The sequence below is a fragment of the Gossypium arboreum genome, chromosome 9 (assembly GCF_025698485.1).
Source record: "Gossypium arboreum isolate Shixiya-1 chromosome 9, ASM2569848v2, whole genome shotgun sequence".
Taxonomy (NCBI): Eukaryota; Viridiplantae; Streptophyta; class Magnoliopsida; order Malvales; family Malvaceae; genus Gossypium; species Gossypium arboreum.
In genome coordinates this window covers 84,200,209-84,223,368 of record NC_069078.1, presented here as the reverse complement: position 1 = coordinate 84,223,368, position 23,160 = coordinate 84,200,209, and the positions used below count along the sequence as shown (strand labels likewise).

Sequence of the window (23,160 nt, the reverse complement as noted above, 5' to 3'; positions counted from 1 at the left end):
ACTAGTTGACTTGGGAATCAAGTTATTGAATTGATTTTTTATTTTTTAACATTTGTTTATCAAACAAAAAATTTTAACCAACTATTAGCATATATCAAAATAAAATATTTTGAACAAGAGTTTTAGAACCGGGCTGGTGGTTGAACCTATCAGGCCACCAGTTTGTCGATTCAATTGGTTCACCTTGCTCAATTAAAAAAATAAATTAAGAAAAAATCAATTCAAACTTTTCAGTCCTCAGGTTAACCAATCTAATGGCTTTCTTCGGACTGATACCCTTACCGATTTTGGTCTCAGTCCAATCAATTGATCTAGTTCAGTTCAAGTTTTTTTTATGATTTTTAATCATTTTGTGAGTGTATATCGAATTTAACAATTTTATAAACTTTTTTTATAATTTTTATGATTTTTATATAATTTTAGTAATTTTTATAAAATATTTATATTTTATTAGATTTTTATAATACTTATAATTTTTTATAATTTTATAAGTTTATATCAATTTTAATATATTATTATTATTTAATAACTGTTCTTATATTTTTATAATTTATCTGATTTTTAATATTTTTATGAGAAGAATATTAGACCAAACTAGAAGCTATCATATTTCACTATCTCGATTGGTCGCTAATTTATTTTTAACGGTAAAGGTGGTCAATAATGAAAACCATTAAGAGAGAGACTTAATTGATTATTTTAGTTAATGACATATAAATCTTGAACGGTTTTATCTTTTTTTACATTTTTAAACGACTTTTTGACATAAACCTTTTGAAAAACCACCCAATGGAATTTGAAAAAAGAATATTAGCCATTAAAATTCTCTCCTAAATTACTTACAAATTTACAAATTTTATAATTCTTCAATATATTAACTTAAACAATAAAATTTATTTCTACAGTTTTTAAAATTTTGATACAAATAAAATCCCTTCTACAAGTTTTTCAACCCAACACACCCTAAAATTTTAATATTAAATATTTATAAATTTAAATGTATATTTATTATTAAAATTTTAATAAAATATTTAAGATGTTACTTAAAAATTAAAAACATTACTAATACTAAATTTTATTAAAATAATAAGTTATTACATGATTAAATATATTATTAATATTAAAATTTATAATTTTAATATTGTTTATAAATAAAATATTAATAATATAATTATTTTAATTAATTTTTATATAAAATCAAGTTAAACTATTTTTCGAAAAGAAAAATCATTTTGGCTTGTGAAATGAATTCTTATGAAGTCAACATAAAAAATATTTTCCGTGAATCAAATCAAATGTAGCATATTCCTTTGTTTATCCATTAGGAACTAAGTAGGACCCACTTTTTGGTGATTGTCCCATGATAATCATACTACTAGCCGTTTGATTCACATACTTCTGTACCTTATCCAAACAAATAGCGACAGATGAACATGATCTGTCTTCTTACCGTAATCAATAAGGCTTTGCTAATACCTAAACGAAAACCAATAAAATAAATCCACGTGTAATTCACCTATTAGGCCTTCCAGAATATATATTTTAGTTAAATTTGACTTCTACATTTAATTTCTTTTTAGTTCATCTTTATACTCGAATTTGACTTTAATTATTTATTTTTATTTCGTTAACAGTAGATGACACATACACATATCAATTTATTTAACAAAGTTACAAAATAGACTAAAAAATAGATTAAAATTAAATTTAGGTAGAAAAAGAGATTTACTTTTAGTTAAAATAAAATACACAAGTTTGGCTGAAAGAGTTGAAAAAGGGCAAAGCGGAAAGGCCAATCTTATATTATATTTATTTTAGGTATAATTTTTTTGGCCCTTCAACCTAAAAAATCATTTTTATTTACTTTTTTTGTCTTTTAATATTTAAACTTATTTTTTTACCAAATCATCTTAAAATAGATAAAAAGTAATATTTATAAAGTTTGCTAAGATGGTATACATGTAAATTGCCACATAGATGACATATTAGTATTTAATTAATTTTTAAATTTTAAAAATAATTTTTATGATTTTTAATCTTTAAAATAGTATTTATAATTTTTTAAATTTTAAAATTTTAAAAATTAATTAAATGCTGATGTGTCATTTATGTGACAATCTATATGTATATAACATCAGCATAATTAAAAAATTAACTTTTCTATTCATATTGTGGTAATTTATAAAAAATATAAGTTTAAGGTTAAAACGATAAAAAAAATAACGGGTTAAAATAATTTTTTTGTAAAATTAGAGGCTCAAACTTTTATTTTATCTTGTGAACCAAGCCACGAGTTTCAGGCCTTAGAAGACTTCTTTTGATCAAGAAAAAGAAAACTTTTTCTTTTCACTTTGGGTTCATCTTCACAAGGTTTGCCTTTCTCGGTTTTCCTTGTATATTTCTTCAGTTTCAGCCATATTTTAATATTTCTTTTTTTTTTGTGGGTAATTTGAAAGGATAGTTTTAGTTGAAATTTGGGGCTTTTTAGTTATGATTTTGTTTTCTTCAATTGTGCAAAGGAAACAACACTGTGATCAGGGATAAGACTTGGGGTGGTTTTGGATTTGCTTGTATTTGTCTTTAGACTTTACTTTTTTCTGTACCTTTAATTTTACAACTTTTTCTTTTTTGTGAATGAATTGATGGTAATATTATCTTTGTTTTTCACAATCATAGCTTTTTAAAGTCTTTGGAAATTCATAAAGAAGTAAAAAGGGGGGATTTTTTTCCTTGAAAAGCAAGTGTTTTCACTTAATTTTTGGTTAGTAATTTCAGGAGAATGGCAAAGAGTTATTTCAAGCAAGAGCATGATCTTGGTATGTACTGGATTCTTTTACTCTGTTATGAACATGGTGTAAATATATTTACTTTTAATTTCTATGTGAATTATGGTATTTATGGGGAAATCAATGTTTATATTCTCGAAGTTGTTGATATTTTTTGGTTTGATTATTGCGTCAGAGAAGAGGAGGGCAGAGGCTGCTAGGATTAGGGAGAAATACCCTGATAGGATCCCGGTACCGATCCGACTTTTACTTCCTATCTCGATATGTATTGTTAGTTTTGATCTAATATGTGCTACTTTCGTCATAGGCCGCTATGTTTGCTTGTTATCATAACTATTCCGATCTTGACTTCTTTATTATCTTTTTTTATGTTGAAGGTGATCGTGGAGAAAGCGGAGAGAAGTGATATACCGAACATAGACAAGAAGAAGTAAGCGTCACACTGTACCTTATTCATGACTTTAGATTCTCTTGATTCATTGACTTATTCCGTTAAAACAGCATCCAGTTTTAGTTTGTTTGAATTGTCTATCTCTGTCGCATTGCATCTCCAACACAATGGCTTCGATGATCCGTGTGTTTTTGTACCCATTGACTGCCTTGAACGTATGATGATATCGTTCGTGTAATATGATTCCGAAATTTGCAGGTACCTTGTCCCAGCTGATTTGACTGTTGGTCAATTCGTATATGTCATCCGTAAAAGGATCAAACTCAGTGCTGAAAAGGCAATATTCATATTTGTGGACAATGTTCTCCCTCCAACTGGTAATAATCCTTTGTGTTTACACCCATCAGTGCTCGATGCTTTACCTTTTCTATCTGATTCTGAGAGGGCTAAACTCGTTTTTTCTTTTTGCAGGTGCCATTATGTCTGCCATATATGAAGAGAAAAAGGATGAAGATGGATTTCTTTATGTTACATACAGCGGGGAGAACACATTCGGGGATCAGATCTCTCAGTAGCCTCCGGTAAATCCATTTCCGATGTGGCTTTTATCTTTCCTCATTTCACCGACCCCGTGTATTACCTCCAGCCTTACCATTTCCATTGCCTTTGGGCCGGTAATTTCGTTATTGCTAGTATTATTTAAAGACATGGTGGCCATATGGTGTACAGCTGAATATATTGTATATAAATTTTAAGATTTCCATATAATGTTAAAGTTCCTTTTATTTATCATCCATCACTTGAATTCAGTCTTTTGCTTGCAGAAAGATATATATACATATAGATATATAGATAGATTCATCGTTTCGTAAACTATGTCGTCGAGGAGCATCAGTTGTGCTCTGTTTCTGAGATGTGCCTTGTGATTGTTTTTGATATATGTGTTTATGTATGTTTTTTATTGGATTCAAGAACGAATATGTTGATACGTATATATATATTAAGCATCTGTGAAACTGAAATCAATGATACAGGGATGAAAACAGGATTCACGGATTGGAGCTTGAAAGTTTGAAAAACTGAGCAACAGTCATGGATAGGCATTGAATTTATCAAATCAACCCACACTACAAATCTTTGATTTTATTTCACAATTTGATGTCTTGGAATCCTCCATTTAAAGAGAAAAAAAAAAGAATATTTTTATCATGTTCTTTGATACTCTTTTAGGCACAGTCACGGGTTCCACATCAAATTCAGCTGTATGTATACGTGTGTGTATATATATAGTTTTTTTGTTAAAGTTCAAGGTGAATAATCTTTGGAACCCCAAGCCATGGGTTCCAAATTTACGGCCATGGTTTTTGTCTTAATGGTTTTCATATTAATAGCATTGCCTCCCATTGATGCATCTGTTCCTTGTAGACCGCCGCGTTCTCCACCATACCATCTCCCAACTCACCCTAAAATTCCCCGCCTGAACCCTCCAACCCCCAAGCAGCCACCGTACCATAGTGGTGGCAGTCCAAAGGTCGAGCCACCATCCAAAAAGCCTCCAATGCCACCTGTTATTGTGCCACCAATACCAACCCCTCCTGTAATATCTCCTCCCATCACCAACCCTCCTGTTACCATCCCACCACCTTCTGGTGGAGGTAGCTCTCCTGCTCCACCAACTAGCCAACCGACCTGCCCCGTTAATGCTCTTAAACTAGGACTATGCGTGGACGTGCTTGGTGGATTGGGCCACATTCGCTTAGGAAACCCTGTTGAAAATGCTTGCTGCCCGGTTCTTGGAGGTCTGCTCGAGCTCGAGGCCGCTGTTTGTCTTTGCACTGCTATAAGACTTAAGCTTCTAAACATTAATATGTTCATTCCCCTCGCTCTTCAGGCTTTAATAACTTGTGGAAAAAACCCTCCTCCTGGTTTTATTTGTACTCCTCTTTAACTTCAACATTCATCAAAATAAACATCTCTATCGATGATGGACCTCAGCAGGCATGGTTGCCACCGCCACCTCGGCGTCCCTTTGTTTCTTTAACCACCCAAAAGAAGATGATAAAAAAATTGAACATAATGTGTTCATTTTTCCATTATTAGGTTTAAAGCATTGTTTTCGCTCAAGGTTATAAGGTTTGAACTTTGTAGTGTATTATGGTTGCATTTTAAGTGTCATCCAATCTTTAATTATTGACTGCTTAATGCTTGCTTGTTTTAAGTTGTCTCAGACTAATTATTTTACGTGGATTTTTTTCTAGAAATTTATGATTTGTATTCATGCAATTACGATTTAATTCAAGTAAGATAAATGAATAGTTAATTAAAATATTCTAAGTAATTGGTTAAATAAGTAAAGGACATAGCGCGAACAATTGTTGATGCATAGTTTGATTGATGACAATGATAAATTCACCTTTATAGGATAGGGTAGAGAGCCGTTTATTTGGGTGGCCAGGGTATGAATGAATAAGAGGAAGAAGCATGTGGTTCTCAAAATTGTTCAAGGAGAAGATGAAACAAATCTAGGAAAACACCTCTTGAGAGGGTATATAAAGGGGTTTGGTGAGATCCATCTAATGATGCTCGTCATGTTTAAGGTGGCTATAAGTAATGTTATGTAATATACTATAAGTAGATAAGTATACCATGTATCAATAAATTGTATAGTACCATACATCAATAAATAAAGTTATTTATGTTTTTTTTTGGTTTTCAATATACTCACTAAAACACATTCGTGACTAATATAATATTACACTTTCATCTTTCTAAATTTTTTAATTTATTTCGTCTCTTTAAAATTTTTCCTAACTTTATGGATACAAGTTAAAATCTTGGAAATTATATTTATTGGATAACTCACAAATTTCATGTGATTTGAGATACCATAATTCTAAAAATTATTTATATATTTACCATGGAAGGATGATATATAATAATAAAACATAGAGCTTGTAGCAAGATATGAGGTTGCATATTCATAAATTTGAATGTTGTACTTTTGTTAAAAAAATTATTTATATAAATAAATTCGGTTAAAAGAAATTCATTAATATGTGAGTATGCAATTCGGAAAAAATAATAAACACTCATCGTAAATGATAAAAGACAAACTCTATCAACACAATAAAAGTTTCAGCTTCAATTCCAATAAGATATTATGACACATTATACAAGTATCATATATCTAGAATGATGTAAATATTTAATACGATAAGAAAATTAATCCTAAATAATCTAAAAAGATGAACCAAGAAAATAATAAAATAACTTTTAAAATCATATCTTAATATTTCTAAAAAAAAAAATCTAATCTTAATATTCAAGCCTCGGTACCAAGAAAATAAAAAAAATATAACCTTCCTATCGTGCGATCATGTCATATAGGGGGCTTACAAGTTACAATCGTCTTTTAATTGTTATAAAAGTCATTAAACCTGGATGATAGGGCGAAGAAAACATTGACAAATTGTACTCTACCTAACAAACAAGCTGAATATTTCCTATATATATATAAAACAAAAGCTAAACATAATACGTACATATTGTTAACATTATGATTAATGGTAGACAATTTTAATGGCAAACAATCCAAGTGGTGCAAGTTTAGCACCCTAAAGTTGACTTTGAAAAAGTGGCATGGGATAATTTTTTTTTGGTCCTTGAGATAATGGGCTATTTATTGTTTGGTCCTTGAACCTCAACTATAAATAGGCCTTCTCATTTCTCATTTCAATTCATCCCAACCAATCTTTCTCTCTTAGATTTCTCTCTTCTCCCATTTGAGAATTCTTAAGGAATTCTATTTGTTTGTAATACTTTGGAGATAGTAAAGTTATCATCTGGTGTTAGTACCCAAGGACGTAGGTATAATTTACCGAACCTCGTTAAAACTCTTGTGTTCTTTTTTTTGTCCTATTTTTCTTTCAATATTTGAGGTATAATAGTAGTATTTAATTGTGCTATTAAATTACTATAAAGGGATATTCGACTAAGGAAAGACTTGGTATTTAAGAGATCCTTGTGATCCACCTCTTCCCCGGAATTGAACTTTGTGTGATTTTTAGTACAATAATTTACACGCTTCCGACCCTATTGAAACAACAAGTGGTATCGAGCGAAGGTTAATCGTAGTATGCTCTGTGGTTACAGTTTAAATTGATCTTCCACATCAGAAAAGATTTCCTTAGGTATATTGAAAGATTATGGAAAAAACGATCGGTTTAGGAGCTTCAACATCATCCATGTGGACAAGACCGACAATTGCAAATGCAAGATTAGCCGTGGAGATCTTTGATGGCACGGGCCATTTTGGTATGTGGCAAAGTGAGGTTCTAGATGCCCTTTTCAAAGAGGTCTAGACATTGCCATTGATGAAGAGAAACCAGATGATGTGTGGGAGAAAGATTGGAAGGCGATCAATCGGTTGGCATGTGGCACAATTCGATCATGCCTTTCTCGAGAGCAGAGGTATGCTTTTTCAAAGAAGACTTCTGTAAATAAGTTGTGGGTGGCACTTGAAGAAAATTTTTTGAAGAAAAACAGTCAAAATAAGCTCCACTTGAAGAAAAGACTGTTTTGCTTCACTTATGTCCCAGGTACCACAATGAATGATCACATCACCAAATTTAATCAGTTAGTCACTGATTTGCTAAATATGGATGAGACATTCAAAGATGAAGATTTGGCTTTGATCTTTGTTGGGGTCACTTCGAGGAGTTTAAGTTCCTAGAAACTACTCTACTTCATGGCAGGAGTGATATATCTCGAGCGAAATCATGCGGCCTTATACGATTATGAAGCAGAGAAAGAAGGACAAACAGAAAAACTCAATCGAGATCTGAAGCTTTAGTAGTCCGAGGTCGTTCATACACTCGGAAGAAAACTCGAAGGGAGATCAAAGTCAAAGTCCGGACTGGGAAAGATGAATGTGCCTTTTGTCATGAGAAAGGCCACTTTGGAAGAAAAATTGTCCAAAGTCAAGAATAAGGGAAAGTCATTGTAGATGCTTGTGTTGCAAAGCATGATACTAGTGACTCGAACTATCATTGGTTGCATCATCATCGTCATTCCATTCGGATGAGTGGATTTTGGATTCGGGTTGTACCTATCATATGTCCCTAACCGGAGTGGTTCTCGATTTAGTAGAACTAAATGGAGGAGTTGTTTATATGGGCAATGATAATGCTCAGAAAGCTGTTGGGATAGGTTCAATCCAATTAAAGAATCAAGATGGATCAACCGAGTTCGACCGATGTTCGGTATGTGCCCGGTTTGAAGAAAATCTCATCTCATTGGGAGCCTTGGAATCCAATGGTTCAGTTGTTACTATGAGAGATGGGGTTTTGAAAGTGACATCTGGCGACTTGTGATATTGAAGGGCATCGGGAAAAATAACTTGTATTACTACCAAGGTATTACAGTTATTGGAGCGATCATTGCAGACTTCCAGAACAAAGACTTGGACTCAATGCGGTTGTGGCATATGAAGTTGGGACATGCCAGCGAAAAATCCTTGCAAATTCTGGCAAAGCAAGGATTGTTGAAAGGTGCAAAGGCTTGCAAATTAAAATTTTGCAAGCATTGTGTTCTGGGAAAGCAAAGAGAGTGAAATTAAGACCGCTATCCATAATACAAAAGGTATTTTGGAATATGTTCACTCAGATGTGTGGGGCCTTCCAAAACACCGTCGTTGGGAGGAAAACACTACTATGTTACTTTTGTTGATGACTTTTCCAGAAGAGTTTGGGTGTATACCATGAAAACTAAAGATGAAGTGCTTGAAGTTTTTCTTAAATGGAAAACTATGATTGAAAACCAGGTGGCAAGAAAATCAAGCGGCTTAGGACGGACAATGGAGGGAATATAAGTGATCCGTTCTTCGATGTGTGCCAAGAGTATGGTATTGTTCGACACTTCACAATTAGGGATACACCACATGCAGAATAGAGTGGCAGAGCGTATGAATCGAACATTCTTTGGAGAAAGTTCGATGTATGTTGTCCAATCTTTGGGTTGGGCAAGCAATTTTGAAATGAGGCTGTGACATACGCCGCCATCTTGTTAATCGCTTGCCATCATCTCGCATTAGAAAGAAAAACTCCTATGGAGGTATGGTCGGAAAACCCACTCTGATTATGATTCCTTACATGTGTTTGGATCCACGCATATTACCATGTGAAGGAGTCAAAGTTAGATCCGAGGGCAAAGAAAGCTCTCTTTATGGGAATCACTTACGAGTGAAGGATTTCGTCTTTGGTGCTTAGACACAAAGAAAATGATCTGTAGCAGAGATGTTACCTTTGATGAATCTGCCACATTGAAAAAGGTAGCAGATAAAGATATTCAGACGAGCGATACTCCACAACAGGTGGAGTTTGAGCAGATGGGGATTTGCTCAGTTAATAAGTCTAATTCTCCAGCCACAATGGAGGAATTAGAGGTTGAAGAGGTTCTGACCCAAGAACCATTAAGTACATCAGAACCAATTGCAGTTGCAAGGCCAAGGAGAGAAATTCGTAAACCCGCTCGATTATCGATATGGTGGCCTCACGCCTTCCGTTGTTGATGATGATATTCTGTCACTTATCAAGAAGCAATGCAAAGCTTAGAAAGTGACAAATGGAAATGCGCCATGGATGAAGAAATGCAGTCTCTCCGGAAGAACAATACTTGGGAGTTGGCACAATTACCGAAAGGTAAAAAGGCAATCGGATGCAAATGGGTATTCACAAAGAAAGATTGATCTCCTAGCAAGAAAGATATTCGCTACAAGGCAAGATTGGTAGCTAAAGGCTACGTTCAGAAGGAGGGAATTGACTACAATGATGTATTTTCCCCTGTAGTGAAGCATTCCTCCATTAGAATTTTGTTGGCCTTGGTAGTACAGTTAAATTTGGAGCTAGCTCAACTTGATGTTAAGACGGCTTTCTTGCATGGTGAGTTAGAAGAGAGATCTATATGACTCATTTCAAGGATACACAAATCTTGGTGGTAGAAATTGGGTTTGTAAGTTAAGCAGATCGCTATATGAATTGAAGCAATCCCGAGGCGTTGGTACAAGCGATTTGATAGCTTTATGAAAAGCGTAAGTACACAAGAAGCAAATATGACAATTGTGTGTATTTGCGGAAGTTCGCATGATTGAATCTTTCGTTTATCTACTCTTGTATGTTGATGATATGTTAATCGCTTCAAGAGCCAAAAGAGATAGATAAGTGAAGGCTCGATTAAATCAAGAGTTCGAGATGAAAGATCTAGGTGAGGCCAAGAAGATTCTCGGCATGGAGATAAGTAGAGATAGGCAGAGAGGCAAGCTTTGTTTGAATCAAAAGTAATATCTGAAAAAGGTATTACAATGTTTTGGTGTAAATGAAAACACTAAACATGTAAGTACCCCACTTGCTTCTCATTTGAAACTTAGTGCTCAATTATCTCCGAAAACTGAAGAAGAAAGAGAATATATGGCAAAAGTCCCATATGCTAATGCAGTTAGGAGTTTGATGTATGCGATGGTGTGTACGCGGCCTGACATTTCACAAGCTGTTGGAGTTGTGAGCAGATATATGCATGATCCTGGAAAAGGACATTGGCAAGCTGTGAAATGGATTCTACGGTATCTTCGAAAAACCGTAGATGTTGGTTTAGTTTTTGAGCAGGATGAAGCACTTGGTCAGTTTGTAGTTGGATATGTTGATTCCGACTTTGCTGGTGATTTAGATAAACGTCGTTCAACTACGGGGTATCTGTTTACTCTTACTAAAGCCCCAGTGAGTTGGAAGTCTACCTTACAGTCTACAGTAGCTGTGTCTACTACAGAGGCAGAATATATGGTAGTTACAGAAGCTGTTAAGGAGGCTATTTGGCTTAATGGATTGTTGAAAGACTTGGGAGTTGTTCAAAGTCACATTAGTCTATATTGTGACAGTCAGAGCGCTATTCATTTAGCGAAAAATCAAGTCTATCATTCAAGAACCAAGCATATCGACTTAAGATATCACTTTGTGCGAGAAGTCTTTGAAAAAGGAAAAATTCTACTTCAAAAGATTCGACAATGCAGATAATCCCCATGAGATATGATGACCAAGGTGGTAACAACAATCAAGTTTAATCATTATTTGAACTTGATTAACATCCTGAGAATTTGAGCACCTTCAGGTGTATGGCGCTCGAGAGCGCATTTGGAGGCACTTCAAAAGATAGCTTTATTGAATTTGGGGAGTTGAAGGAAGTGTGTGAAGATGTGATTATCCTAATCAAATCTTCAAGGTGGAGATTGTTAACATTATGATTAATGGTAGACACTTTTAATGGCAAACAATCCAAGTGGTGCAAGTTTAGCACCCTAAAGTTGACTTTGAAAAAGTGGCATGGGATAATTTTTTTTTGGTCCTTGAGATAATGGGCTATTTATTGTTTGGTCCTTGAACCTCAACTATAAATAGGCCTTCTCATTTCTCATTTCAATTCATCCCAACCAATCTTTCTCTCTTAGATTTCTCTCTTCTCCCATTTGAGAATTCTTAAGGAATTCTATTTGTTTGTAATACTTTGGAGATAGTAAAGTTATCATCGATGTTAGTACCGGGACGTAGGTATAATTTCTTGAACCTCGTTAAAACTCTTGTGTTCTTTTTTTTTGTCCTATTTTTCTTTCAATATTTGAGGGTATAATAGTAATATTTAATTGTGCTATTAAATTACTATAAAAGGGATATTCTGACTAAGGAAAAACTTGGTATTTAAGAGATCCTTGTGATCCACCTCTCTTCCCTGGGAATTGAACTTTGTGTGATTTTTTAGTACAATAATTTACACGCTTCCGACCCTATTGAAACAACACATATATACACTGTAGTTGAAAAAATTGGTTCAGAGGTCCAACCAATTAAATCTCCGATTGTAAATTTAAGTATCTTGAAACAAAGACATGATTTACAATAGTTATTAACAAAATGTAGTAAAAATTAGAAAGAAAATAAAAAGTAATGAAAAATTATACTACAAAAATTCAAAAGATAAAATGAGCAGCATAGTGAATTTTTAAATTTTTGTTAAAATAATTAAAAAGAACAAAAAAAATCAAGTTTACCTATTTTTAACTTTTTTTCACTTGTTATTCCCCATTTTTAGCCAGTCAAGTTAGATTTTTAATTTTTCAAATTTAACTTATATAGTTCAACAATTAAATTAATCAATTCACAAAGTAAGCACCACAACAAGAAAAACAACTTTGTTAGATTGATAAATAAGAGAATGAAAAATTATAAATAACCAATACATATTCATAAATTTAGATTTTACTAACTGAACAAAACTCAAACATAAAAAAATGTAAACCAAAATAAAATCTCAAAGAATTTTACACATTAAACTCCATCTAGTGGTATCAAAATCAACCTTATCCACATGAAGTGAAAAAAAAATTGAATGAACGACACCCTCCCCTAGTGCAATTATAAACCCTAAATTTTCATTTAATACTACAAGAAAATAGGAAATTTTAGGGTCTTCTAACAACTACAATTTACAAATTTATTATAGTTCAAAAAATGTTGCAACTTTAATTCGGTCGAGACCCATGCTTCCTAGAAATATATTTTCACATTTAATTATGTCATATATAATATCTATTACAAAATCATGAATTCATACATTTTATTATTTTAATAATATCACTTCAATTAAAACTACATTTGATTTTTATAATATTTTTTATAAATTTATTACAAATAACATATCAGCAAAATCTAATTATCACTTAAATAAATTACATCATTCTGATGGGAGATCCCACTCTACAACTAACATTTTAATATAATAGAATCGTTAATTTCCAAGATTAATTCCACCAATTATTACCTAAGGTTAATTTTATATCTCGAGCTACAAACAAGAAGAAATAAGACTTCTTTTTTCTCCTTTTCATTTCATTTATTCATAGAAAGAAAATACAAATAATTATGAAATTAAATTTTGAGATGGAGCTATGGAATAAACGAACTATTGAGAGATAACATTACACATACGATTCCCACAATAGAGACATGTTACAGAAAAATTCAGGCTCTTACCTATCCTGACTATATCTAACTCACTTAAAGATTCGCAGAAACATAGAGACGAAAATCAGGAATTAAAGCTACTTACGTGTTTATCGTCTCAATTTGCTCCGTGATTGTTCCCAAGATTTGCCGATTCTAAACTATTAAAAAGAAATTATGTATAGTTAGATCTAAACAACAAAACAGAGCCGTTGTAGCAGAAAATGTGGTAGCTAGAATAAGATATTCAAGTAAAATAAGATGAACATGGTGAATGTAGCTACTAACCTAAAAGTGAAGTCAGCCTTGTTCGGAGGAATCGACAACGTCGTTGAATTCACCGAATATATTCGGGCAGCCATCCCATTTCGCTTGTTCTCTTGATTCCCAGTAACCACCCACATAGCGGAAGGACCCATTTTCACTGTCTCTCTGAAACCATCTAGGCTTCCACCCATTTTCTTGTAGTTTTCTAGACTGTGTTGGACCACGGGCAGTGTGAATAGCAAGGAGTAAAAGCAATAATATAAATCAAGACCTACCTAGAAATAGAAAATTTTGCCAATATCTTTTAACATAGAACCTAACAGTACGTTACTACAGCGATATATTCAGGCCACAGTTTCGAAAATTATTCAATGGCCAGTGCAGACACGTCCAGAAGGTGGGGTAATGTTGTCAATTTTCCCAGTAAATTAATAGGATTTTCCCATGAACTTTTGTACACTGCCCAAAATAATTGTTTGTTTGAATCTACAGTACTGAAATTGACATCTCACGCATTACCACTTGGATCACAAGTTTCAATTACAAAACAAGGCATCAATGCCAATTTTCACTTCCTAGTCTTGAATTATACGGTACTGTGGAGTTAAAAATCAATTGAGTTAACCTTCACTTGGAATCAAACCCTTCCTTCATAATATAGGTCATTTATCTAAATCAGATGTAAATAAATTTGAATGAAAATGCAAATGAACGAAAGATTTGCAAACCAAGATGCATAAAGCAAAACATAGGAGGTTTTTCTGGAGGCAACAATCCATTTATGAGGCATCCTAGCTAGCAAACAAATGCATGAGCTTGGATACATGAAAATCAAGGAAGTGGAAACATACCATTCTCTGCCTCCTCTCTAGTCGTTGTTTCTCTGAATTTGCTCTATCATATTCTCCATTCTCCAAATGACGTTGGTCTGGTCGAAGCCTTGAATCCGTAGGTGGAAGATTCTCCTTAATCCGTGATCAAATACCCGAGATCAGACAAAGCTATAGAAAACAATTAGATAGCCATAAGAGAAAAAAAGAAATTGCTTATGAGAAACTGATGCAACACATCATCTCTACCTGTAGTCCAGGCGTTAGTTCATTTAGTGTAATTGCAAATGATGTTAAGTTGTAGCGAGTCAGATTAGGCGGTGGCTTGTTCCTCTTCCATAGTAAGGTGGCACTTGATGAAGGGCTGCAGTCCTTTGGCTTGCCACTCCCATCACCGTTGATATAATACATGCTGTCATCCCATTTGCCAATTAATGTTGCAACTTTTTTACCAGAAAGATCTTCAACAAACCCATGGACCTAAGTAAATGAAGGCCAGGATAAAAAAAATACTAAATAAATAAATCCTTTAAGACACAGAAGATAAACTACTATAAGCATGAAGCAATCAAGGGGGATAACACAATTAGATTGAAACTAACCTGGTGAGGGTTTCGGTCAAGAATAGATTGCTCTTTGAATTTGAGTTTGCATGAATAATTGCGATTCCCATGAATGTGCATCAAACCATGGTGATCGCAATACACTTTACCAAGGATAAGATTATAAATACTAGTTGTTACCTGCAGGGAAGAAGTTCAAACAATTCATACCACACAAATAGAAATGAAAGCTAGCATACAGAAACACCTCAATGGAACATCCAGTAAACACAAAGCCCAAAAGTGCACACCTTGCTCCACTGAAATATTTCACCATCATCAAACTCTAGGGTCAGAACTCCAACAGGGTCAAGCTGAATTGAACGCCCCCAAAACTTTGTGCGGAGGTTACTGTCGCCCCAGAATTTCCACCCTTTTCCTTCACAATGACAGGCAATAAGGGTTGGGTGGTGACTAACCTATAAAACTTGAGGAGGTAAGTCATACTTGCTACGGAACTGAAGCACAATATTTGCTTTCACATCCAGATAAATAAAAGCAACTACTTAGGAAGGTAAATACTCTAAAGGCCTACAGAAGTAACATAATTTAAGTCTCCTTCCTAAGTTCTCAAAAAACACTTTTGTAGTGTTTATTTTCACTGTTTTGAGAATGTCAAACCTATAATTGCTTGCACATGAAAGTTTCCTTCCTAGAACTCTCCACAGAAAATCATTTTCCAGATAACAGGTCCAAAATTTTATTCAAGACACTGTTATGTCAATAATTCCCTACATCTTGATTGTCCGTATTAAAGAAGAAAATAATGAAAGTAATTTCCTCATTTAAAGAAATATACATATGTGTGTGTATTAGCAAAGGGTATGCAAAAGTAAACCATTTAATTGACTCTCCCAGCAACTGAAAAGTCAAAAGCACTCGGCTTACTCAAAATAATGACAAAAATTCATAACTTGTCGATTCTAGTTTCAATATAAAGATGCATATTTCTTAATATGAAGTCAAGTCATTGATAGATCTGGAATGCTGACCTTCTCAGAGAAAAAACGAACTCCTTTGTCAGGATAGTCTGCTTCATAAGTTTCTCCTAGTAATGGATTGAAGGGCTTACAGTGTCGGCCTTCAGAGGAAGCATACCCAGAAACAGCAAATGCAGCAACGTTAAGAATCCGTTGGAGACTGTTACCCTGAGAATGTAATAGAAAACCCGGATAAAGCAGACAATCAGATTAAACTAGTATAAAGCAAGGGCATCTACTCATGTTTACAGAGCCTTAAAAAGCATTGCAAAAAGTTCAAAAAATTTTGGGACAGGAGATGTTTGAGGGGGTGAGATTTCTCAAACTTCACTCTAGACAGACAGAACAGCAATTTCTCAAATTCTCGATGTCCCCCCTGTTGCAAATTGTTTGACAACTTGATAAAATTTTGTTATACCCAGAGATAACTAGTATATTTAACAAGAGAAACACAAAATATTAAAGATGAAGAGAATGAATAACATACTTCTTTTCCATACTTGTATGCTCGGTCCAAAAGATATGAATATTCTAGGTCCTCAAAACATTTCTGAAGGGATGATATTGGTTCATTAAAGTAAACAGGGAGACATACTCGTGTGAGATCCTTTCCCACATTGTCTTTGATCATAGACCAAAGGCTAACCCCTTTCACTTCTTCAACTGGATCAGGAAGTTTTTTTCGTCTCTCAATTTGAGGATATCTGGAATCACAATCTTCGTTATCAGAATGAATCTTTTCCACATTATCCAATTGTTTTTTAGTTTCTTGGAGATCATCTGCATGATCCATTGCCCCTCTTACAGATCCACAACTAACAGCAGGTTCAGTAAAATACTCCTCTGTATCAAAGAACAAGGTTCCTTCTTCATAAGAAACTTCCTCAAGCTCTTGTTTCTCAATATCATCAGACGATTCGGTTGTGCTGCATTCTGAGAACCCAAACAAGAGTTAGGGTAAAAGAGAACAGAACAAGAATTAGTAACCAGAAACAGAGCTTACTAATAAGATACTTATCACAGCATTTCTGAACAAACTAGCATTTAAGTTAAATATAATGAGAATGATGATGGCAAATAAGTAGAAGACAGGAAATTGCAGTTGAAACTTAGGATAATAAGAATTTCTCACTCAAGAATGCGCATCTAAAACTATATGAAATCAGTTTATGCATGAAGTGCCAGTGGATATAACAACAGGTCTGTACGAAACAACAAAGACTACCTTCTTTTGCTAACAATTTCTAATTTTAACAAGCAAAACATATGAGTCAGACATTCATGCATGAAGAAAGATGGAACCAAAGTCACAAATGGGGCATGTACCACTATTTCCACGCCCCAGATTGGAACATTCATGCTTCGTCAACTGGTAGTCTCCATGAAATCCAGAGGTTTCAGATTCGATATTATATGCCTGAACATGCCAAAAATAATAATAAGAAGAAACTTATCAGTGCAACGGAAACGATAAAGCTTAGCAACCATAATGCTTTCGATAAGTCATTAAGAAATGATGTGGTATCATGCAATTTTATAAAAGAATCAACTTAACTAACAGATGACTGAAATGAACAATAATAAAGACAACACTTTAAAAGATGAGATAATTAAAACACGCAGTTTAGCAATCCCACCAATCTGAGTATTGGAGTTTTATTGATCCACTAGGGATTCCATTTGCACCAAGGTTTTAAGGTAAGTTCCTATAGTCCTTCTACAAGTAGGGAGATTAGAAGTGCGATGGAAATACATTATTATGATGGAACAAAATGCAATAAACCAAACATACCAGCACAACACATGCTGCATGAAAACAACTTTGATTAGAAAAAATGGAAACTCGGTAAATTTTATAACACACAAATTCTAGAAATTATACTCCAAATCCAAACTTTCAATAGAACATACAATAGTGAGAAACTATTGCAAAAGCAAAACCAGATATCACTAAACTAATTACCCTCCATTAGCAATCTTCACTTTTATAGCCTGGAGAAAACCCATCAGCTCTAATGCATCAAATAACAGAATACGTTTGTTTTACTGTTGACCAAAATCACTGATATTCATTTCCAGTAGCCATCAACACAATCAAGGATAGTTCTCATCATATCATATATAAAAGATTATTGGTACTATTTATTTTCACTTGGCCTCCATACTCTCATTTGTCACAGTATATGTTTATCCATGAATTAACTATTCACTTTGAATTCACCAGATGAGCTAATTACCAACCTGAGGCTGCTGAGGGGACCCTCTCTTCCTACAAAATACCATAAAATACAAGCACATTTTTATCATTTTAATTTCATTAAGTCCAACTCGATACTGGTCCAAGTCTAACTAAGTTGATCTGCAATCTAATCCAGTAAATTTATTTTAGCTCACCAAACTATTTGAATCCCCCCCCCCCCCCTTCAGGAAGAAAAAACCAATAACTAAAAATCAAGGATTTTCATCCAAAGGCACACATACTAATTACCAAGCTGAAATTACCTCCAACTGCCTTATTGTGTCCAGAAAATTAGTTCTTTCTTCACAAAGAACTTTAAGTTGCCCTTGTATCTCCGAGAACTCTGAAAGCACAATCTGCTCGCAATCCTTCACAAGGTCATCATTGATTCCCTCCTCATGCAAACGTTTCTTGAGCCTATCAGTTGATATAGACAAATCATGGGGTACAAGGGAGAGATTATCGTTTAATGGTCTCAGCGGAAGGAGGCTTCTGGTTGATACCAAAGCTTGAATCCAAGCAACCCGATCTCTCTTTGAATCAGTTCTCAAATGAAGGGTCTTCGTAGCAGTGAAAATGTAAAAACGTCTATCATCAGATTTGCTCTCACGGAATGATGAAATCTGCTACAAGAATTCAAATAACAACCCCATGAGTTATGTAAGCCCATTACTGTGGTAAGGTCACATAGAACGCCAAGATATTATATGCCTCATTTCATGATCACATAAAACAAACTCACAGTTTGAACAAAACAAAAGCAAATTCACAGAAGAAATACACGAATGATGCATTATAAAAGTCGTTTTCCAAAAATTAAAAAAAGAAAAGAAAAGAAGAAAAAGAATAAATTCTGTCAATTCAAAAAATGCAAGTTGAAAGGCTCAAAACTAAAGCCTTGAGCCCCTCGCAAAGATAGGTAGATTAATTGCTGAAATTGTTCTAAAAAGAAATATCTGTGAAGGTGAAACCTCAGCAGGAACCGAACCCCATTTACCATCAAACACCAGATGATTGCACAAAATAACCGGACTTTTTAAGTCTCTAATAATGGGAGAAAATTGTTTTAGCAACAAATAAACAAAAAACCCCAGATGAAATAAAAACAAAACCAAATTTCATCACAAAAGCCGATGCTAATTTCAACCTTTTAAGCATTACAACTGTCAAGGGACATAAAACAAATACAATGAATCACCATTTCGATCTACTTGTGCACAGGAGAATATCTTAAAATCAAGAGAAAGAAATGCTATTATATACCTTCAGTTTTCACGTGTTTCTAAACAGTGTTCACCATAAAATTCTATACAATTTAACGAGGAAAGCCCACCAACTAGTCTCATGCCCCCCACTTTCTTCATTGTTTATTTCAATGCCTACAAACTAAAGAAGACCACGTAAAAATTAATAAAGAAAAAAGAAGTTACCTCTTTATTACAAGACAAACAATACAAAACTCAAACTAAGGACGACTACAAACAACAGCACTTCGATATTTCGGAGAAGTACTCCATGCTATCCTCATCTTTTATTTTACATGGTCTCTGTTAATGTAAATTGATTAACTTTATGAGATCATTTGAAGTCTCGTCATTTCTTTCACCATCACCTTAGTGAAAAAAGAACACTACTTTGAGACCCAAAAGGCCATAACTACAGTAGCTGGCAAACGAAGGCAAAGAATATATATGATAAAACGTGGGAAGTGAAAGAAAAAGAGAGACAAAAAGATCAAAAAGAAAAACCGGGGGGAGGAGGAAATAATATCAGATTTCAAGTAGTTTGAATCGATCTTGATGGCTTTAAAAAACTTCGATCATCTATTCAAATACCAATTTAAACAATGATACGACTGACCAGAGCTTAATTGCTAGACCTAAAAGTATACACTATCACAGCTCTCCAAACCCACCTGCTGATGTGACCCACTCTACATAAACAACCAGTTAAAACGGTAAATATATATTAAAATATAACTTTTTCTTCTATTTTATCTTACTTTTCCCCCGAAGTTAAATATGAAAATCGCAAATCACAAAACAAAAAGGGAGGGAGAAAATGAGAGTTTATAGATTTGAGGCCCCTTTTACAGATCAAACAGTAAATTACATGCCGAACAATGCAAGAAACTTACGGCTCTTGCCCTTCAATTTCCCCTTTTTGTTGCTTTAGCTCAGATATCAATGTCTATTTTTCACTGATAATTTTGTTTTGTTTTTTAGATGAAAAGTTTCAGGGTCAGTAAAACTAGTGTAAAATGACATAATTGGCAATACTTGCTTCATGTTTTGAATCAAAATAAAGTAGGAATTATTTCTTGAAACTATATTACCGCCAAAATGGATCAGTCTGATCATCTGTTTGTTCAATTATCTTTTCTTTTGTTGTTTTGGATGGACGTTTTGAATTTTTATTTTGATTTTCTGATGTATATATCATATACCTTTAAATGAACAATGGCAACGGTTTTCTGATTCTTCCGTCTACCGCTACAACTGTCGATCCTCGAAAGCCGATTGGTTGAGATATCACCGATCAATCTGACGTCGTCCGGAGAGGGGAGGTTTAGAGTCTCCGGCCGGCGAGTTTTCGAGTAAGATAACATTCCATTACGAAGCAAAAACCACCTAGATCTCCATCCTTTGCCATAATTTGTCCACTTGTAGAGAATTCCGGCAACGGTGCCTTCGGATCCTCCCGCCATTAACCTCCCCGCATTGCCTGTTTCAGATCCAGATAAAGCCTTCGCCGGCATGCTCCTGGTTCTAGTCAACGTAACCTCCGGTGATTGGTCGCCGATGCCGAGACTCTCCAACGATATACAACATAGCGGATGCATTTCCTTCACCCTCATTTTTTTTCTTCCAATCTCGACCAACAACCGAAATTCCTCAAAAATATAAACATTCATTCAAACACTCACTTGTTTTTTTCCCATCGGCCGAAAACTGAATCAACTGCTGCAACAAACAAAAAACTGCCATAACAAACAAATCAAAATATAAATTATAAAGAAAACTGAAAATAAAAAAAAAGTAAAATCATTGAAATAAATTTTGATTTAGAGTTCAAAGAAGAGACATTCTTTCTGGCTTTGGCTGAGGAGAAAACTGAGTTGGAGAGTTTTAAGCTTTGCTTTTGAGCTCTGAAACTGAGAGAGATCCTTCAAGGAAAAATAAGGTGCCTATTTATATAAACATTTTTTCTTAATAAGCAAATCGTATTAAATTTTCTAAAAAGGAAAGTGGCGGATTTGTAATTACTTGGAGAAAGAACTTTTTATCGGGACGAGAGGAAAATATATAAATTATCGGTAAAGTAAAAATATGGATTTAAATATTTAATATTATGTTTATTTTCTGATTTTACAGAGTACGGGAGGATTGTTTGAATAAAAGAGAACTGACAGGGGGCACCTCATAAATCACGAATTGGTTCCATAGATTTCTTAACCTTTTTCCTTTTCTTTTACTTTGGTCCTCCTTTTATTTTAATTTGAAATTTTGGCCCCATGAAATTTAATTTTTATTAACTTCTTTATTTTTATAATGAAAATTAATTTAAGTTAATATTGTTTTTTTCTATTTATACTATAAGCTTTTAATTAAGCTAATGTCCTCAATTAATCAAACGCCTAACAAAAGCCTTATAGAAATTCTTGTACTATATATGTTACTGAAAATAGGTAAAATGTTCGATAAATAATTTATTTATTAAAATCATGGTTTTTAGATCTTGTATATGTGGCATAATATTAAAGTTAATCATCAATATTTATAATTTTATTCAATTTGATCTCTACTCTTTTAATTGAAAAATTAATTGTTAATATTTTATTATCGGTGTAGCACTATTTTATTTTATCTTATATAAGTCAATGAGTTATTTAAAATTATAAAAAATTTAAAAATCCAAAATTGTAAAAGAAATTAAAATAACTTCTAAACATTTTTCTAATTTTCAATGAAAATTAGAAATGCAAAAGACTATTAACTTTTAAAAATTAAAATTCTCAAAATTTATTATAAAAATCTTCAAAATGTTTTTTCCCTGTTTGCTCTACAGGTCTAATCCAACTAAAAAATATAAGTAGGATTTTATATTCAACCTAATCCAAATAACAAAAATATTATTCATGCTAACACAAAATTTATCCTTTATTTTTAACATTAATTTCAATTTTATTATATCTATTTTTTATACAATGTTTAGAACTATATATAGTTCTTTTTCAACCTTTAAATAGAAAAATAATACGTTTCAGCGCACTCAAACTTACGTCATCCTGCACTAACAATAATATTGATACCAATTAAACTAAAACTTAATCGACAAATTCATTCAAATTTTTAATTAAAAATATACATTTTTTAATGTTTTCAAATTATACAAAGATAAAAGAAAAAATCAAATTGATGTGCATTAGTTCTATAAGTTCATTAATTCAAATTAGGAAGCTGAGTAGTATGCATGTATGGATATCTAAGTCCTACCATCATTTTTCCCCAAAAGAAACCATGCCACTCTATTCTTTAAGTATTATACATGGGCAAATGTTATAATTTCTTGAATTTTTGGGCATGCATGTAAGCTTAGTAGCCGACTAACACAACCTTATGCGATAATACTCTATCAAGTATAAAGCTGGAGTTATTCGTAGAAAAAGAAAAAGGTTATAAATCATAGAAGCTTTATGCGTATGAAGTCTAAGAATTTCTATTCACAGATTCTTGTTATAGTTTTCATGAAAGATCTTACTTGATTTTCACCTCAAGAAAAATAATTTATGAAGTCACTAGTAATGATATTAATAATTAACTCTCACATCTGATTTTTAAGAAATCAAAACGACACTCAAATGCAACCAAAATAACATCTATTGTATTCCATAATTCACTCCTCATTTACGTTTTTTATCATTCCTCTCACTATAGCATTTCTAGTAGCAATTTGAACCGCCCCATCAGTGTAAAGATTGATCCATCTTTTCGGTACCTCAGCTACTAAAATTTGTTCCTT

The 23,160-nt window shown here is 33.4% G+C and overlaps 3 protein-coding genes across 13 annotated transcripts; 2 read left to right on the top strand and 1 right to left on the bottom strand.

Moving 5' to 3' along the window:
* The first annotated feature begins 2,235 nt into the window (after window positions 1–2,235).
* Window positions 2,236–3,973, top strand: LOC108454490 (autophagy-related protein 8f). Of its 4 annotated transcripts, none has more exons than XM_017752964.2 (6): window positions 2,236–2,370; window positions 2,677–2,816; window positions 2,962–3,017; window positions 3,164–3,216; window positions 3,436–3,554; window positions 3,649–3,973. In XM_017752964.2, the coding sequence occupies exons 2-6, from the start codon at window positions 2,780–2,782 to the stop codon at window positions 3,750–3,752; spliced, it is 369 nt and encodes a 122-aa protein (XP_017608453.1). In that variant the 5' UTR covers window positions 2,236–2,370; window positions 2,677–2,779; the 3' UTR covers window positions 3,753–3,973. The 4 variants fall into 4 exon arrangements, with proteins under 4 accessions (XP_017608453.1, XP_017608452.1, XP_052875078.1 ...); XM_017752963.2 differs by having other exon boundaries at window positions 2,242–2,370; window positions 2,776–2,816; XM_053019118.1 differs by having other exon boundaries at window positions 2,265–2,370; window positions 2,767–2,816.
* Window positions 3,974–4,119: 146 nt separating this feature from the next.
* Window positions 4,120–5,438, top strand: LOC108454488 (36.4 kDa proline-rich protein-like). The gene has a single exon (XM_017752962.2). It carries the CDS (start codon window positions 4,514–4,516, stop codon window positions 5,123–5,125), a length of 612 nt encoding a protein of 203 aa, XP_017608451.1. The 5' UTR covers window positions 4,120–4,513; the 3' UTR covers window positions 5,126–5,438.
* A 7,647-nt stretch (window positions 5,439–13,085) lies between these two features.
* Window positions 13,086–21,470, bottom strand: LOC108457481 (oxysterol-binding protein-related protein 2A-like). Of its 8 annotated transcripts, none has more exons than XM_017756570.2 (12): window positions 21,223–21,470; window positions 20,585–21,101; window positions 18,402–18,764; window positions 17,226–17,316; window positions 16,387–16,832; window positions 15,912–16,067; window positions 15,171–15,338; window positions 14,920–15,060; window positions 14,567–14,797; window positions 14,339–14,452; window positions 13,509–13,697; window positions 13,086–13,381 (listed from the first exon to the last, which is right to left on the bottom strand). In XM_017756570.2, exons 2-11 carry the CDS (start codon window positions 21,050–21,052, stop codon window positions 13,521–13,523), a joined length of 2,355 nt encoding a protein of 784 aa, XP_017612059.1. In that variant the 5' UTR covers window positions 21,053–21,101; window positions 21,223–21,470; the 3' UTR covers window positions 13,086–13,381; window positions 13,509–13,520. The 8 variants fall into 8 exon arrangements, 7 of the variants coding, with proteins under 7 accessions (XP_017612059.1, XP_052875182.1, XP_052875180.1 ...); XM_053019222.1 differs by having other exon boundaries at window positions 18,402–18,761; XM_053019220.1 differs by having other exon boundaries at window positions 20,585–21,098.
* Window positions 21,471–23,160: the final 1,690 nt, after the last annotated feature.

Coding starts and splice junctions, on each gene's coding strand:
- LOC108454488 (XM_017752962.2), top strand. CDS start 4,514: ATGGGTTCCAAATTTACGGCCATGGTTTTTGTCTTAATGGTTTTCATA.
- LOC108457481 (XM_017756570.2), bottom strand. CDS start 21,052: ATGAATGTTTATATTTTTGAGGAATTTCGGTTGTTGGTCGAGATTGGA. Junction 18,765..20,584: donor TTGCCATTGTTCATTTAAAG/GTATATGATATA, acceptor GAATTCTTGTAG/CAGATTTCATCATTCCGTGA. Junction 16,833..17,225: donor TCTGGGGCGTGGAAATAGTG/GTACATGCCCCA, acceptor TTGGGTTCTCAG/AATGCAGCACAACCGAATCG.
- LOC108454490 (XM_017752964.2), top strand. CDS start 2,780: ATGGCAAAGAGTTATTTCAAGCAAGAGCATGATCTTG. Junction 3,018..3,163: donor AATACCCTGATAGGATCCCG/GTACCGATCCGA, acceptor TTTATGTTGAAG/GTGATCGTGGAGAAAGCGGA. Junction 3,555..3,648: donor CAATGTTCTCCCTCCAACTG/GTAATAATCCTT, acceptor TTCTTTTTGCAG/GTGCCATTATGTCTGCCATA.